Here is a 15,952-nt window from a genome sequence, read left to right as displayed (position 1 = left end):
CATGGAACCTGGCTCTGCTGCAACAGCACCCCCCCCCCCAGTCCTTTGCATGTACCCCTTATAAAACAAGCAACCCTGGCCACTCAGAAACGTGGAAATAAAGGAACAGGTTTTGTTCCTCTCCGAGTCCAATTCATCATCTCGCCTGTGATGATAAAGCCATTTGCCACTGCTCAGAGAGAGAACAGAATTGCCACTCAGCTAGTTGACACACACCTTTAAACGTCACCCAGCCCAGCTCTCAGTCTAGGTACTGTGAGAACCACTTATTACAAACTCTGAATGTTTGATTGTCTTGGCTTAAACCACCTTTGGGTTTTAAGTCAACAAAGTGGGAGGGAGGGAGGGAGGGGAAAGGAGCAGACCACAGCAGGGCTTGTCAATTTGGCAAGGCAAAAACGACACACAGAAAGATCTCACTTGGGTAGGGTCAGCGTCCCTCACACACAAGTGAAGAAACTTCCGGTGCCCTCTTTTTCCATGAGGGGTGAAGGGATGGACTGCCCGTTGCTTGGTCTGGGATTTGCAAGCGATTGCTCCGCCCCTCCTCCGAGCATCCGAAGGAGCTTTGCTGGAAAATCCATGGCGCCGAGGTTAATCTAGACGTCAACATTGTCTGACAGCAGTGAAATTACTCCAGGGTAGTGCTCCTTCTGAAGCCTTAATATAACAGTCAATTCCATCCCAGCTGCAGGAAATGAATGTTTTCTGTTTTGTGTGTGGATTCATTCGGTACCAATTTTCTCACAGTTTGAAATCCAAACTGTTTGTGGTCTTGGGATTCACCTCCCATTAAGAACTTCAGCTCTGTTTGAAAAGCCAGATTGTCTGACATGAAGACACCCTTGGGAGGAAGGCCAAAGAAAAGAGGAGACCAGGAGGAAGACAGGCACCATGGAGTCCGGACACATCGCCTCCTGGCCTGCCCTCAATCCAACCCTACACATCACGGGGGGTGGGAGGGCACACACACTCACACACACACACATGCATCTTGCTTGGCTCCATTGAGCCTGGGGATTTTGCCTCTTCATAGTTCTCACTATTTTGTGTTTCTGGAAGTCTGTTTCCATGAGGAGGGGAAGGGAGAATGGCTGGGCTCTTTTGTCTCGAATGCTAAACACAAATCCAAGGCAAGTGTTCCCGATGGGTGAGTAAGGAAAGATGCACAGAGAAAAACGCAGTACACTCCAGGGTGGTTTTTCTCTTGGCAATCCATGCCAGTGAGCTCAGACTGCTGTAAAGGGCACAGAAGGTCACTTCAGATGTGTCACTTTAAAATATTACATGGCAGACCCTTATCATCTTGGGATTTCAGGCCAAATATACTCTGAGGCTAAGAAGAAAAATTAAGTTTAAGATTGGTAGCCATGTTGGCTTGCAGGAGAAAAGCAAGATTGAGAGGCAAAGCTGTTGCCTGATAAAATTAAGGGAGAGCCCCATAACCACCTTAAAGAAAGGTGTATTGTTTGTGAGAGTCTTTCCTGGGTTCAAGATATATATTGTTCTTGGCTGGAATAGGCACACGCACACAACCCTACCCCAAGGTAACAAGGAATATGGTAAATCCACTAAAAAGTGTGACTCTCCTTCAAGCCAACTGCCTGGACCCCACCACACGGCCAGAATAAAGTCACACACAGCCTGACCTGGTTCACACAGGCTACTCAGACCTTTGCAGATCATGGTGGATAAGCAAGGTCAGCCCTGGTTAGTACTTGGAAAGGCCATGGAAGTCCAGGGTTGCTGCACAGAGGAAGGCAACCACTGCTGTTCTTCACTTGCCTCGAAAACCCTATGGGGATGCCTGAGGGTCCAGTTTGCACCACCAGTTTCCCACAACCCTTCAGCAGTCCCTCTGGCACTACACTTGCTGGTTGTGTCCTTTCAGACTCCAGTTGGGAGGCATCTGGCTTGAACGCTTTCCAACATAAATAAGAGTCCAAGAGCACTTTGAAGACCAACCAAGATTTATTCAAGGTGTGAGCTTTTGAGTATAAGGCTTGAATACACCTTGAATTAATCTTTGTTGGTCTTAAAGGTGCTCTTGAACTGCATTTTTGTTGTGATACTTCAGACCAACACAGAGACCCACTTGAAGCTTCCCAACATATGACGATGTTATCCGTTCAGTTGTGTCCGACCCTCGGCGATTCTATAGGAAAGTCTTCACCGTGCGTCCCTGTCTCTGACTGCTTCTTTCAGTTGGTTCATGGTCATCCCTGCATTGGCTTTGAGTGTGTCGAGCCAGCGGATCCTTTGGCGACCACCTTTCCTTTTGCTGCTGACTGTGCTGAGCATTAATGATTTTTCTAATGAGTTTGATCGCATGGTGGGCCCAAAGTAAGTGAGTTTTAGCCACAATATCTCCCCTTCTAATGACATAGTTGGTTTGCTCCTCTCTAAAACTATCTTGTTGGTCACATGGGATTCGCAGCATTCGTCTCCAACACCATAATTTGAAAGCATCTATGGGTATGTAAATAGAAGCTCTCTGTGCATATGTGCCAGAAAGAATGCTTGGTCTGCACCTTTCCCAGTGCCCTTGTTCTGTTTGTAAAGGGATTTTTAAACATCAGAAATATTCTAATGTGCTTCTACCTCCTCCAGTCGCCCAAACTAGCAAAAGGCAGACCACGTCCGTATACAGATTGGGGGCTTTAATAATAATTGAGCTCTGTTGAGCTGCAACTAACCACTCTCAAGGTTTTTGAGACAAGAGGTAGAGTGGGGGGGGGGTTCCCATTGCCTCTCTCCATACAGCCACCCTAGTCTTCCGGCATTGACTCCCCTCCAGGACCCAACCCTGCTTGCCTTCCAAGTTCCCATGAACTCAGGCCAGCCTGCCTGCTCCGGTCCCCATCTCAATATTGTGCAGCCACTTCCCACTGAGCCAACCATCAACCACTGATTTCAATCATTTAGACCTACAGATCAGAATTCTCAGTGAAGCTGGAAATTTCAGCTTCGGGGAAGAAATACATTTCAGTGGAGAGTCACTACTGTTCAGGCCACAGGTTCTATTGGCTGTGACAGGCTGGATTCCACAGGAATGTCCTCTGGCTAGGTGTGCAATATTTGGTCAGAGGTAGCCGTTCCTATATTAGTCTGTGTTATCTGAGCAGAATGTTGAAAACAGTTTTTTGAGACGGTGGGGGGAGCAGGCAAAGCGGGTCAAGCAATGATGGCTCTGGAATCGAGGGCCGATGGGGAGTCCGGCTGGCTGAAATGAGAATGACCCATCAGACTGGCTCTTGCTGGGAAAATAAAGTTGTTTTGCACAGGACATTTTACAACACTATGCGGGCTGATAGAAGCCACATGGAATAAGACTTCTGCTGTTTCCATTGGGAAATTGATGCCGAGCTGGAAAACAGGACTAGAAAAAGAAGGGGGGGGGGGAAAGGACTGCTGACTCAAGAATATCTCGAATCACTTTTAAAATCCTGATCGGGACGATACAAACTCCCAATTCCCTTCAATATTGGGAGCGCTGGTTGGAAGGAAGAACAATGGGGTTGGGATGAACAAACCCCTGTCCTTCCGGTCTTAGGCAGCCAGTGAAATACTCATGCCTGCAGTCTAACTGTTTTTTTTTGGGGGGGGGATTAATTGGAGAGGTTTCATTCACAGAACGTAGCCATTATGTGAGGGATTAGCAACATACCTGTGTTTGGCTTGCCAGGTCAGGATGCTCTGGTCAAAAGCGGAAGCCCAGAGGCGTGGCAGCACAGGGCAGGAAGCCAATCCTGTGGACTTCCCCAATGACTAATATTTTGCCAGGGTGGTTCTGAGTATTGTTAGTGGGCATGAACCTTATTCCTCCATTGATCAACGCTGGAAGTCTTCCTCCAACCCACATAGTCCTCCTCCAACTTAAATGGCTCTTCTGCTAGAAGAATGGCCTATATCCCTCCATTCTGCTCAGGAACGTTTCCAGCCATTCTCCCACGTTCCTCCAAAGCAAGAGCAACTGACGTTGGTGGAAATCTCTGACATGCCATTAACTCTCAGACAAGGCCTGGAGCCATCTACACTTGAAAACCAACAGCCGGCACACCTGTTGCTTAAGAAGCATCTTCAACAGAAACCATACGTTGGTGAACAGAAGCCAACGAGAAAGCAGAAAGGACAGTAGAGTCCTCTACAGAGAAACATAGGCACTACCGCCCCAGAAACAACCAGTTACACACAGTCTTATTTTGGAACTCCTCTACTTGCTGTTTGAGGTCTTAGATCCAGGGTGCAAGAGCTAGCAGCTGAAATAGTCTGGACTCCAAGCTCAACACAACTACATTCAAAATGTTTCAAGCAGCCAATACGTCCCATGGATTTACCCCTTGTGTGTTTCGGGACTTGGGAGCTCTGCAATGGTCAGAATAGGACGCTTAACCGAAACAGACCGGAGCGGCGGATCCCTTGGGCACAGGTACAAAGGTTGGCCACCAACTGCAGACAAGTTCCCTCCCCACCGGCTATACGTTAGTGCCCAGACAAATGAGTGAAATGTGTCCTTATAAAAATAATGTAGCCTTCATAAAGCTGCCCCGTAAATCCTTAACAGGCTACACGAAGTATAAAGAAATGACAAGGGCCTCACATTTGATTGACACCAGCTCTTAAAAATTAATACCACTTTCACTTTCCTGTCAAGTTGGGCGTCTAGGGCTGTAAATTTCACCACCAGCATGATCCTGGAGGCCCCAATCCAGGGAGCCTGTGTTTGGTCCACGGTGGGCAAATGAAGTCTTTCTCTACACAGCCAGCCACTTGCACTCATTTTCCCTTTGGCACTTGAACTGTTGGCCTTGCTCCAAGCCTTACTGCTGCAGTTTGTATTTTAGAATCATAGAATCACGGAGTTTAAAGAACCTCCAGGGTCATCTAGTCCCCCCTGCACAGTGCAGGAATTTTGTGCCTTGCCCACCCGTCAGGTAAAATTTCTTCCACTTTGTCTGCTATCTTTTAGTTCCTTGTGTTATGTGGGCTGTCACCCCTCCATCAAAGGCTGGCACACCCGTGTCAACCCTTCCTGATACTCCTGAGCAGACCCTGGCACCAGAGAGAGAAAAGCCAGGTCGAGCCTTGCAAAGCATAATGGGAGAGCAACTAAAACCCACTTCTTGCTCTGAAGCAGGACTTGGAGTTAGGCTTCCCCCAACCTACTTGCTTGCAAACAAAAGAGGAGTTTGTCAGCACACCTGGCAAGTACAGAGAGACAAAGGCACCCCACTCAAGACTCCCCTCCAGCCAGCCAAGCACATTGTCTTGTAAGGGGAACTGGCCACTCTCTTTCAACACCAAATCTAATCCAAGATTTGGTCTTTGTCTTTTCCCTTACCACTATCCCCAGGCACAAGCAATCATCCAGGATTTGCCAGAAATGGGCCATCAGCCCTTCTAGATAGGAAATATTTCTCCATATTCCCAGCAGCTAGTTTCTTTGTCTCAACAACCCATTTCTTTGTTGGGACCTGGCTACAGTCGTCACTGGCCATCAAACTCTTTGTCCAAGCCCTGGAAAAGGTAAGATAACCCCCCTGTAACCTCAGGCCACAAATTTACTTTAAATATTGGGCTCCCACAGCCACAAAGTGCAGTCAGTTTCCAGGCTACAGAAACTCTATCTGACGTTCGTCTTGGTCCCTCGTACGTCGCCCCAAATTGCTTCCCTGGACCTCCGGAACTCTGCTCCACCCAGAAGACAGGTAGATATCACTTCCAATCAACCCTTAGTATAGGTTCCTCCCCTATAAGCCTTTTCCTTGTGTGCTAGTGGCTAGGAATGTACATTTCTTTGCTAGAGTATGCATGTGTTGTCTTTTGTCTAATTAGTGTGTGTTAATAAAGTTCTTCCATGTTTAGATCATTGTCTGCCTTGGTTCTATCTCAGTGACATAATTACCCAGTAAACTGTGCAATACAAGGTCCCACATTACACCACGCTGCCTCTTGCTGTCTCTACTAGCTGATTCCCCACAACTAAATTTAGACACGTGTCCTTATGGACACGCATTTGGCGTAACACTTGTTTCTCTTGTCCTTAGCATTTGCCCAGGAGGGAGAAAAAGGCAGCTTGGAAGGAGACGGTGGGGCATAATCCCTGGATTCCTTTAATGTACTTTCAACCAACAGTGACAGGGAGTCAATTTGGAGCCAACACACTTCTCCAGGTTGAGCACGTAGGAACAGAGCAATGGCCAGAAACCAGGACAGCCTGTTTCAAATCCCAGCCATCTATCATTGGGTGACCCTGAGCTGGTCATTCCATGTTTCATCCTAACCCACCTCACAGGGTGGCTGTACTTCCTTCAGGGATAAAAGGAATGAGGGCAGAACCAGGCACGCTAACCCACATGCTAAGGGACGCTCAAAGTGCCCTCTTCACCCTCCCTTCCAGACAGCGGATCAGCTGTCACGGCATGCTTGAGAGGGGTTTTGACACTTCTTACTCCAGAGTCTGAAAATGACCTTCCCCACTCTGGGTCACCTTGGGTCTATCTCCCACTCCCAGGCTAACTTCCCTTTGGGGAGGACAATAGGAAGGAGCAGAGAGTGATGCAAAACCATTTTGCCACAATAACATTTGGTCTGGATCTCTAACTGATTGGGGGAGCGGACACCATCCCCACTGAGGACTCAGCTATGTGGACAGAAGCCCCCTCTCCACTTGAGCTAGGCAGCTGGGTGGGGAAGTGGAATCCATCTCAGGGTCCCTCTGTATCCCTGCATCAGTAAGGCTTGTGGAGTCAGGGGTGTTGATTCCTTCCTCTCCCATGAAAATTAGCCAACCGTGGAAGTTCCTTTTGAGTCAACTGTAAAGCAATTGCACAGAACATAAAAATGGCAAAGGAAAAAAACAAAACCAAACCACAATAACAATAGGAAGGAGGCCATTCAACAGCGGAGACTAGAATGACACATGACTCAAGCCGGATGAAAAATGGCAACACAGTTGGCTCACCCATGTGGATCAAGTGACAACAGAAGCTGAACTCAGGTTTTTGTCCCCAGGGGATCACAGAAGGCCAGCTAGCCCTTCCACAGACCAGTAACAGACACAACTCGCATTTTGCTACCACCAGAAGGTCTGAAATGCTTACAGTGCTTATAGTTTTCAGTCAAAGCAAAGCCACTCTAGAGGAATACCAATCAAAATCTTGATTGCTTCACAGCCCTCCAAATCACAACATGCTTCTATACTCCGCCATACCAACCTAATACGCCTCAACTTCCTTAACTATGACAAGATCTCAGATTTAGAGGATCTCACTGGGCCTTGTTTGCCACCAAACACATGCCAACAAGTTCCATCAATTCACGGCCTAATTTTGTTTTCGTGCAAATTCTTGAAGGCAGGAACACAGACATACATATATTGTCTTAAACAGAGTCAGCTCCTTGGTCTATTAAGGTCAGTGTGGTCTCCTCTGACTGCTGGTAGCTCTCTGGGTTTCAGGCTTTCTCATGACCTGATAATTTTAGCTGGAGATGCCAGGGCCTTCTGTATAACAAACATATATTCTACCACTGAGCCATGACTCCTTTCCTTAAGAAGTTCCATTACTCCCAGCCTGTTAAGACTGTTTATTTCCAACCATGTTACAATTCAGCTCCCCCCACCCCACTTGGGGCAGTGGCCCTGAGTTTAGTTCTGCACAGATAAGAGGAGGCTTCATATCTCACAATGGACAATTCTTATTTGCAAGAAAGCTGGGGGGGGGGGGATGTAGCAAGGAACAGACAATACGAACAGTGGCATTGGGCTGGAGAAACCAGACTGGGTGAACATGAGTCCTCCTCCACCCCAGTTCATGTTCTCTGTTCCATTGGTGGAAATACTGGATTCCAGGAAATAAGACATTTGTATGCTTCCAACTTTATATAATTATCTGCCTCTACCTTCATCATACTACTCTTGGACTTTATGGGAAAGGTCCAAGTGATTCTTGACCGAAGAGCACCCAGACGGCTTGTGACAAGGATCCCCCAAGTCTGTGCAAATCACACTTGCTTATATCCACGCTTTGCCACCTTCCCATTCTGCTCCTCTTATTTCTGAAAAGTTTCGAAATTTAGATAATAAGGCCCTCAGGACAGGGACCTATTTTCTATTACTCTCTAAAGTGCCCTTTTTATTGGTACTACTGTAAGAAAAAAAGGGGTGATTTTCCCCAAAAAACAATTGACTACCTTAACTCCAGCTGACTCTGGCATCCTTCATATCGCCCAGGCCAACTCACTAGTTCCAGAACCCACTCATGCTTCCTGGCCTGATGGTGCAACCTTGAGCTGAAGCCAATGGACTTAGAAGGGTGGATCGTTGCTTTGAATTGCACATTGAGTATCCAGGCAACACAACCTAAATAAGCCATGCATGAACAAAGGCCACAGTGGTTCTTTTCATTGATCCCCAGGTCTCCAACCACTTTTGTACTGATCTATTGACACTAAAGCCCACTGGTGGCTGGAGAGGGTGCGGGTCATCCAAATCTTCTCTGCTTGATCCAGCAATCAAGGGACAAGGAGGAAAATACATCTGCAAAGGGACTGCAGAATACTGGTGACTTGAGAGAAAGCCAAAGGAGCCATCAGACATATTATTATAAACTGATAATTATTGTTCTATCTTTTTTTTTAAAAAAACACTAATTTTTCTTTCCTCCAAGAACCCTGGGTAACGTAGTCTGGAGTTGGTGGTAGTCTTCTCTGCCAAGAGACCCTCTGGCTCCAGTCTCCAGGGCTCTACAGGGTAAGGGGCTGATTGTTGAGCCACTGGAACCTGTGCTGCAGATGCACGCTCTCCCCCCACCCCAGGTCCTGCCCCTCTTCAGCCAATGCCACCCCCCTCCCTAGCATCCTTCCCTCTGTGCAGACCCATCCCTTCCCATCTCAATGTGGACACAAGCAATAGTATCAGGGCTAAAGGCCATCATGGGCTAATTGGGTGGAAAAAGCAGTCACAGTCTCTGGGACCCGATGTCTGCCTCCACCAGAGCCATAGCATGGGGTGGGGTGGGTGGGTAAGGAGGAAACAGAGATGGCTGATTCCCAGAAGCTGGACCTTGGCCAGAACTCAGCCCTGTTTCCTCAAGATCCTGATCCCCTCCATCAAAGAGCAAAAAAAGCTGGACTCTCTGTCTCCCCGTGAAGGCTCTGATCTCATTGAGATGCAAGGCTTGCCTCGGGAGCCATGTGCACCTTCTTTCCCTCCCTCCTTCCCTCCCTTCCCATGGAGTTTTCTTTCAGAATCCAAACACTCCAAAGCAGATGCATCAGTTCATTCAGGCCCCCTGCTGCCGCCGTGTGAGGAATGGCAACCAGGGAGGAAAGAAGAAAGGGGCAGGTGCTCACATGTTCTGAGATGCCCTCCCTGACCCCATGCCTCTCTGCCAACCCCATTAGGCCCAAATGTATGGCATCATAAATGAAGGCAGGAAGGGGGAGAAAAGCAGGAGAGATGAAGAGACACACTGTAAGGGCCCCACCCTTCAAGCAGGCCAGTTGGTGCATCAGGCAGATCTGCAACTGAAGTGAATGGGAGAGCCTTCTCCTTGCTGGAACAATAGGGGAAGAGAGGCAGAGCGATCCAGGGCACAGCGGATGCAAGACACGGCTCTCGGTCCAACTTTGTGCTTCGGCGTTGACTCATGGTGCATCCCCTGGCCAAGGCAGCCTCACCCTTTCACCCTCTGGCCGCAGGATCTCCAGGGTGTGCAGAACAGGAACAGGTGGCACCCACCACCTGAGGTTGTCAGAAGGTTAGACAAGCTTAGATTTGCAAAGGACTTTTTACATGAAAAAGTGTTGTATAAATTACCAAGGACAGCAATAAGAAAAGGGTTGAATTTGGCCTGTGCATGTGGAGCAAAAGACTGGGGCGCCATTCCCTCTCCCCAGACCGCCTCTATTGAGAACGTGGTCCCAAGCGCCCCTAAGCAAGACAGAGCAGTGAGGTCGCAGTTGTGAATGCTGGATCTTTGCGTATAGGGAGGGTTAACTCCATCCGGGGGTTTCATAGTATCTCCTCTCATGCCTTTTTCCTGTATGGCTCTTGCAGGCAGATGCTCCGATGTTCCGCCATGTTCCCAGGGCTCTGGTTTTGTAAGAAAAACTAACCAAGGTAGGGAGATACAAAAACAAAATACCATAGCACCACTGTGGTTTCTCTTGATATTCTTTTACCCGTAAGTGATGCGATCCTTTTGTATTCCAAAACTGTTTGTAGGTGTTGGCCAACTTGGGGGTGCATGGCAACAATCCCCAAATGCTGAAAACTGGAGGGAAAGAAAGACCAGGAAGCTGGGTGGGAGCAGTCAAAGAACGTTCCACCAGGGGCTTTGTCCTGGATCGGGGCTCAATTTTTATGGTTTCTGCACCGGGTGGTTGGTTCACAAAACACAGCGGTTGATCAGGTACGGTCTGTCCAATGGCTGCTCCTTTGGCGGGATGGTTCCTCCGCATCCCCTCTGACCAACAATCGAGGCCAATGTTGTCTAATCACAATTGACTTATGGTGACCACAGCAATTTTAAAGGCTAATGAAAGGCAGGGGTGGCTGACCACTGCCTTTCTGTGCAGAGCCTTCCTTGGTGGTTTCCTGTCCATGCACCGACCCTGCAGTCTGGTGAGACCGGGCTGTTCCATGCCACTTCCTCTCCCATCTCCAACCAACAGCTGGACCCAAAAGAGCACTATAGGGTTTGAGGTTCCATATCTTGAGCTCAAGACTCATTCCCCATTTGTTTCTGTTTAAATTACCATAAAGGGTTCTCTCTCTTTCACTTGCTTCCAATCTGCTTGGACTATCTTTTCCCCCATAACACCAGCTTCTTCCTGCACTGTATATCTCTTTCTATATATTATCTCTAAATATATATAAGCCAAACCACCTTACAGGTTGATTGTTGGGGGGAACTCTCTAAGTCTTGTCTTTTTTGTGTTTTCCAGTGTTGTATGTGTAGCAGGCACTTGAGTTTGTATGACTATGTTGGCTTGAGGTCAAGGGGAGAGGTAGGGAGGGGAGAAGGACAGAGCAACGGTTTTTGAGAAATGGTCGCTGCTAGCCAAGGATGTCCAGGTAGATTGGTGTGGCTTTGCCCAGTGCATGGAGGATCTTGTAGATCTCCTTGATGTTCAGTCGCTGCTGAGGTTCCCTCTGCCAGCAGCCCAGCATGATTTCATACACTTCCTTGGGGCAGACGCGAGGCCTCTCCAAGACGCGGCCTTGAGTTATGCACTCAATCACCTGAAAGGCACAACGGAAGAAGTAAATCTCGTGTACCGCCCCCAACAGCCTGTGTTATATTTACTCATCAGGATGATTAATCTGCCATGTTAGTTCTGTACTGTCCTTGGCTCTAGTTCAAATGGGAATCACATGCAAATGCCATTGTGCTGGAACCTTCCACTAAAGCTGAAGATCTTCCATTAGAGCAGAGGTAGTCAAACTGCGGCCCTCCAGATGTCCATGGGCTACAATTCCCATGAGCCCCTGCCAGAGTTCACTGGCAGGGGCTCATAGGAATTGTAGTCCATGGACATCTGGAGGGCCGCAGTTTGACTACCCTTGCATTAGAGGTATATGTCTTCCGATGGCACCCAGGGGGAGGAGTCTTCTTCCCAACAGAACCCCCAGATCCAATTCCCCAAAGAATACTCACTCCTTTATCCACATCTAATGGAGGTTTTGGTGAGAGTCAAGGATTCTGTTCCCCGATTCATGTGCTCTAACAACGCTGTTCTCAGCAGAGCTACCCCCTTCTAAGCCCACTGTCTTTAATAGACTTGGAAAGTTGCAAATCTGCTTACTGTTGCACTGTAATTATTTCCCTCTTCCTGCTGTCCTATACGTCTGTGAGTCCATACATCGCTGGGACCAAAGCAACAGGTGGGGACTAGGCTTGCCGTTCCAAGTGTGGCCGTCTGTTCTTATGGAGAAGCTAAAGGCTGCTTCACTGGGAATGGGCCCTCTCACACTGGAGCCTAGATTTTGCCCCCCCCCCAAGTGTTCTGCCTAAGCACAGTCATGGTAACAATAACAACACTTTATTTACAGTCATTTAGTCCAGAACAACAAATACAAAGTAAAATGCTGAATGCATAAAATTATAAACAGTAATTTATATAAAATGTACAAACTTATGACTATGAGTGACAGCTATTTGCGTATCTGCAAAAAGCCGGAGAGGGATGGTGGAAGGAGTTGGGACTCATCACCTACCTGATTGGGCACCTGAGGAGTCATTCACCCTAGAACACCAATCAGGCAGGGGATGGCCCGCTTCTAACTGCCTCCACCTCACTGATTGGCCTTCGGGGAGTGCATATGCCCCCCAAAGGACCAATCAGAAAGGGGACACACCATCCCTGACTGCCTGGAATTTGATGGTACAATCGCTCTTTTTGACCATATCATCATCATCATCATCATCAACAACAACCATATTTCTAAACTGCCCTTCTGAGGCCGGCTGAGGGTGGTGTCCACATATCTCCTCATCTGCTGTCTCGGTTTATCTGGCTGGACTGTTTCCCCTCTAGTTTCAGCACCTAATTCATGGACAGTTCCCAGAAGTCCTGGTGGAGGAGGCATCTGAACTTTACAGCCACAGAACTGCTGGGAATGGGACAGCAGAGGACTAAGCGTCCCCTTCGCCACAAATGCTTCCAGTGACGGTCTTGTCCCCTCTCAATTGTATCCCAGATTGCAATGCTGACTTTGTTCCATAGAATTTAATGGGGACCACTGATCACCAAGCCAGCTTCCATCTTCATAACCATGTCCCAAGTTCTGTTCCTTAGCAGACTGTTTGATGGGGAGCTGGAATTGATTTTTGCTGTCTCCATCGTAGTATATTTTTGACAGCTGCCATCGAGGGCTTTGCTTGGTGTCTAGGACTGAGCAGCACAACATGAGAACAAGTTTCCTTGATGTTTTTTTTTTAAGAGGAGTGAGGGGGGGGTAACCTCATCAGGCAACAGTGATGCCAGGGCATTGGCTTCTCCGTTGCAAGGTTAATTGTCCTCATTTGTGCCAAACGGGAAGGAGCAAAAAGAGCAACACTTTCCCTTGAATCAAACTCAATTTGTGAAGGAAATATTCTCCCCCCCCCCTATTCTATAGCTGTCAACACCTCACTTGATGCCAGACTGTTAAAACTAACAAGAAACACAGAATGGCAAGAAGTTGGGCCAAGCCAGGAGAAAATCACCCTCTTTCTCCCCCCAGGGGTATAATGGTTTGAATGGGTAAGGATGGGAAGGAGGAAGAGTGTGTGTAAGTGTGTGTGTATGTAGGCTGTTTGTCAGATGGTTGCTATTAATGCTCGGTGCCAGCAGTCAGCACTGCAGCAGAGTCCTGATGACCTGACACGAACTGCCTATAAACACAGATCTCAAACAGCCTGCGGAAGGAAGCAACACTCAGCAAGCAGAGTCTATCCCTCTTGAATAGTAATGGATGCTACTGCACAGTCATAGAGATCATTATTACGCTGACATTTGTATGCAGATAGTAGGGGGTGGAAGGCTTAAGAAGGGCTACTGGAGGGGATAAAGTCAGGGCAGGCAAACAGAACACCACAAAGGTTGATGGGAACAGTGTCTGGGACGTGTGATGGTTTGGCCAGTTCTGGGTCTGCCACTGGAAGGTACTTTGTGGGCAGTTCCTTGCGAGGAAGCAGTGTCATCTTCTTGGGTTTGGAGGTCAGTTGACCACTGAAATTTCGTTTGCAGTGATGTTCAACGTGGCTATGGAGAAGCCTCCAAATTTGAAAGGCTGAAGGTTCCCAACTGAAGAATTCTGAGCGATGTCCAAAGAGTTTTCAGAAGAAGTATAGCATTTCTCAGGAGGGCTCTGTAACAATCTCTGCTTATCAAATTGTAGCTGAAACGTCATTTCTGGAGAATATGGAGGTGCCGCACAGGTGATATACCCCAGGCATTTCAAAGCACATGAAAGGAATTTCAGGGAGGCCAGTAAAACTTATTTCTTAAAAATAACTTTTTTGAGCAGGTGGGCAGCCCTATTGGCCTGAGTAGAGCAGCAGGATGCAAGTTTGGAAACCCTCTTTTAATATAGGGGTCAGGAAAATTGATATTAAATGGGTAGGCTGAAATCTTTGCGTTAAAATTCAAAACGATTTGGTTTTCACTCAAAAAATTAGTGGTTACAATGCTGAATAAGGATCTGGGAGACCCAGAATAGTTTTGAGTTACTTTCCAGTCAGAGTAAGTTGTAAAACTCACATAAAATGATTCTCTGGATTACTGAGAGAAAGACGAATAACTGTTTTTTGTACCCTTCATTTTGGTACCCAAAGAAGTCGCAGAGCAGCTTATATTAGCCTCCCCTTCCTCTCCCCGCAACATACCCTGTGAGGTAGGTGAGGCGGAGAGAACTCTTACCCTGTGAGGTAGGTGAGGCGGAGAGAGCTCTTGAGAGAACTGTGACTGGCCCAAAGTCACCCTGCTGGCTTCAGGTGGAAGGAGGAGTGGGGAATCAAACCCAGTTCTCCAGATTAGAGGCCACTGCTCTTAACCAGTACACTAAGCTGACTCCCTGCATGTTCCCAATGACTTACAGTGAAGGCCTTTCATGGGATCTCCTTGGCTTCCCCCCAGCTGTGCGGTTCTGAAGAATTCAGGGCACTTGAGATTTCAAAAGAGGGGATGGCAACTTCTGCCCATCTGCCATTTCTTTGGGTGGGGGGAGTTAGTGGATTCTCATGGACAGAATCAGGGAGAAAGTAACCCGCATAGGGAGGGGAGAAATTGACAAAAATTGCCATCTCCCCCTTAAGAAAATCTTTGAGATGTGTGGTCAGGTGCGTGGAATAGGTGGACAGCTAGGGTTTGGTCCATTTCTATAACAGAATATCCTGAGACCTTTCTTTTAAACATTCAGGCACTGTTGGCCGATTCTGCTCTTTCCTTGTCTTGATGTGGTTCTGACTCCATTTTTTTTAAAATCCCAAATTGCTGTTGAGCAACTTGCTTTCAGAGATGCGCGATGTAAACATTTTACTCCCCAAACAAGATAAGTCTGCTGCATGAAACGGCCTTGCTAAGCACACAGATGGGATATGGAAATTTCTCTCTGCCTGCGAGTCGCTCAATGAAGGGCTCTGTATCTGGAAAGCTGAAAACACACATGTCTCATTAAAAAGAGGCAGGATTCCGAAGTGCTATTAAGCACCCGGGAGGACAAATGCAAGCAGATATCTCCATGCGCAGTCGGATCAATGCATCTCTCTGCAGCCCGGCTGCCTTGCAAGATGCTTAGAGCAGGGGTAGTCAACCTGTGGTCCTCCAGATGTCCATGGACTACAATTCCCATGAGCCCCTGCCAGCATTTGCTGGCATTTGCTGGCAGGGGCTCATGGGAATTGTAGTCCATGGACATCTGGAGGACCACAGGTTGACTACCCCTGGCTTGGAGCACAGCAAGATGCTGCTGGCAGATCGGCCCTGAAGAGCCACACTCACGGCAGCTTCTCTGCCCAGCAGCGTTTCTCCCCCCTCTTTGAAGAGGTCAACCTCCCTCCCTTCCCTCCAGCTCTCAGCCACCGTAATCGGAGCAGATTTAGCTTGGCTCTTCCATTTTTGCTAGCAATTCCAAAAGGGACGGGTTAGTTACTGGGTTGTCTCATATGATTTCACTTTGCCACTGCTTCTCTCGTGATTGTTGCTTGGTTTTCATAATCCCATTAATTTCCCCGCCACTGACTTCCATGGAAGCCTGCCCGGCTGTAAGCCTGGAATGGCTGCAAGCCATTTCAGCAGTACATTTTGCTTGTCCCCTTCCAAACTCCAAGGGAATTGAAATGGACAGGGGACCCAGGACGCAGGGAAGTTTGGAGAAGCCCAGAAGGAAGGGATGGACCTCAGAGGAGCATTGGGAACGACCACAGAGCTGCCAGCCATGGAGGAAGAGAAAAACGGAGGGAAG

At 47.9% G+C, this 15,952-nt stretch overlaps 1 protein-coding gene across 4 annotated transcripts in view; it reads right to left on the bottom strand.

The window, feature by feature from the left end:
• Positions 1–8,858: 8,858 nt before the first annotated feature.
• The window catches only part of NTRK3 (neurotrophic receptor tyrosine kinase 3), a 373,642-nt gene continuing 366,548 nt past the window's right edge, over positions 8,859–15,952 (bottom strand). For all 4 annotated transcript variants that reach the window (XM_077317432.1, XM_077317434.1, XM_077317435.1 and 1 more), the window contains one exon: positions 8,859–11,248. In XM_077317432.1, coding sequence (XP_077173547.1) covers positions 11,063–11,248 — 186 coding nt within the window. In that variant the 3' untranslated portion in view covers positions 8,859–11,062. The remainder of the gene's footprint in view (positions 11,249–15,952) is intronic.

Source organism: Paroedura picta, chromosome 18 (assembly GCF_049243985.1).
Source record: "Paroedura picta isolate Pp20150507F chromosome 18, Ppicta_v3.0, whole genome shotgun sequence".
NCBI lineage: Eukaryota > Metazoa > Chordata > Lepidosauria > Squamata > Gekkonidae > Paroedura > Paroedura picta.
This window is presented reverse-complemented; position numbering and strand designations above follow the sequence as displayed.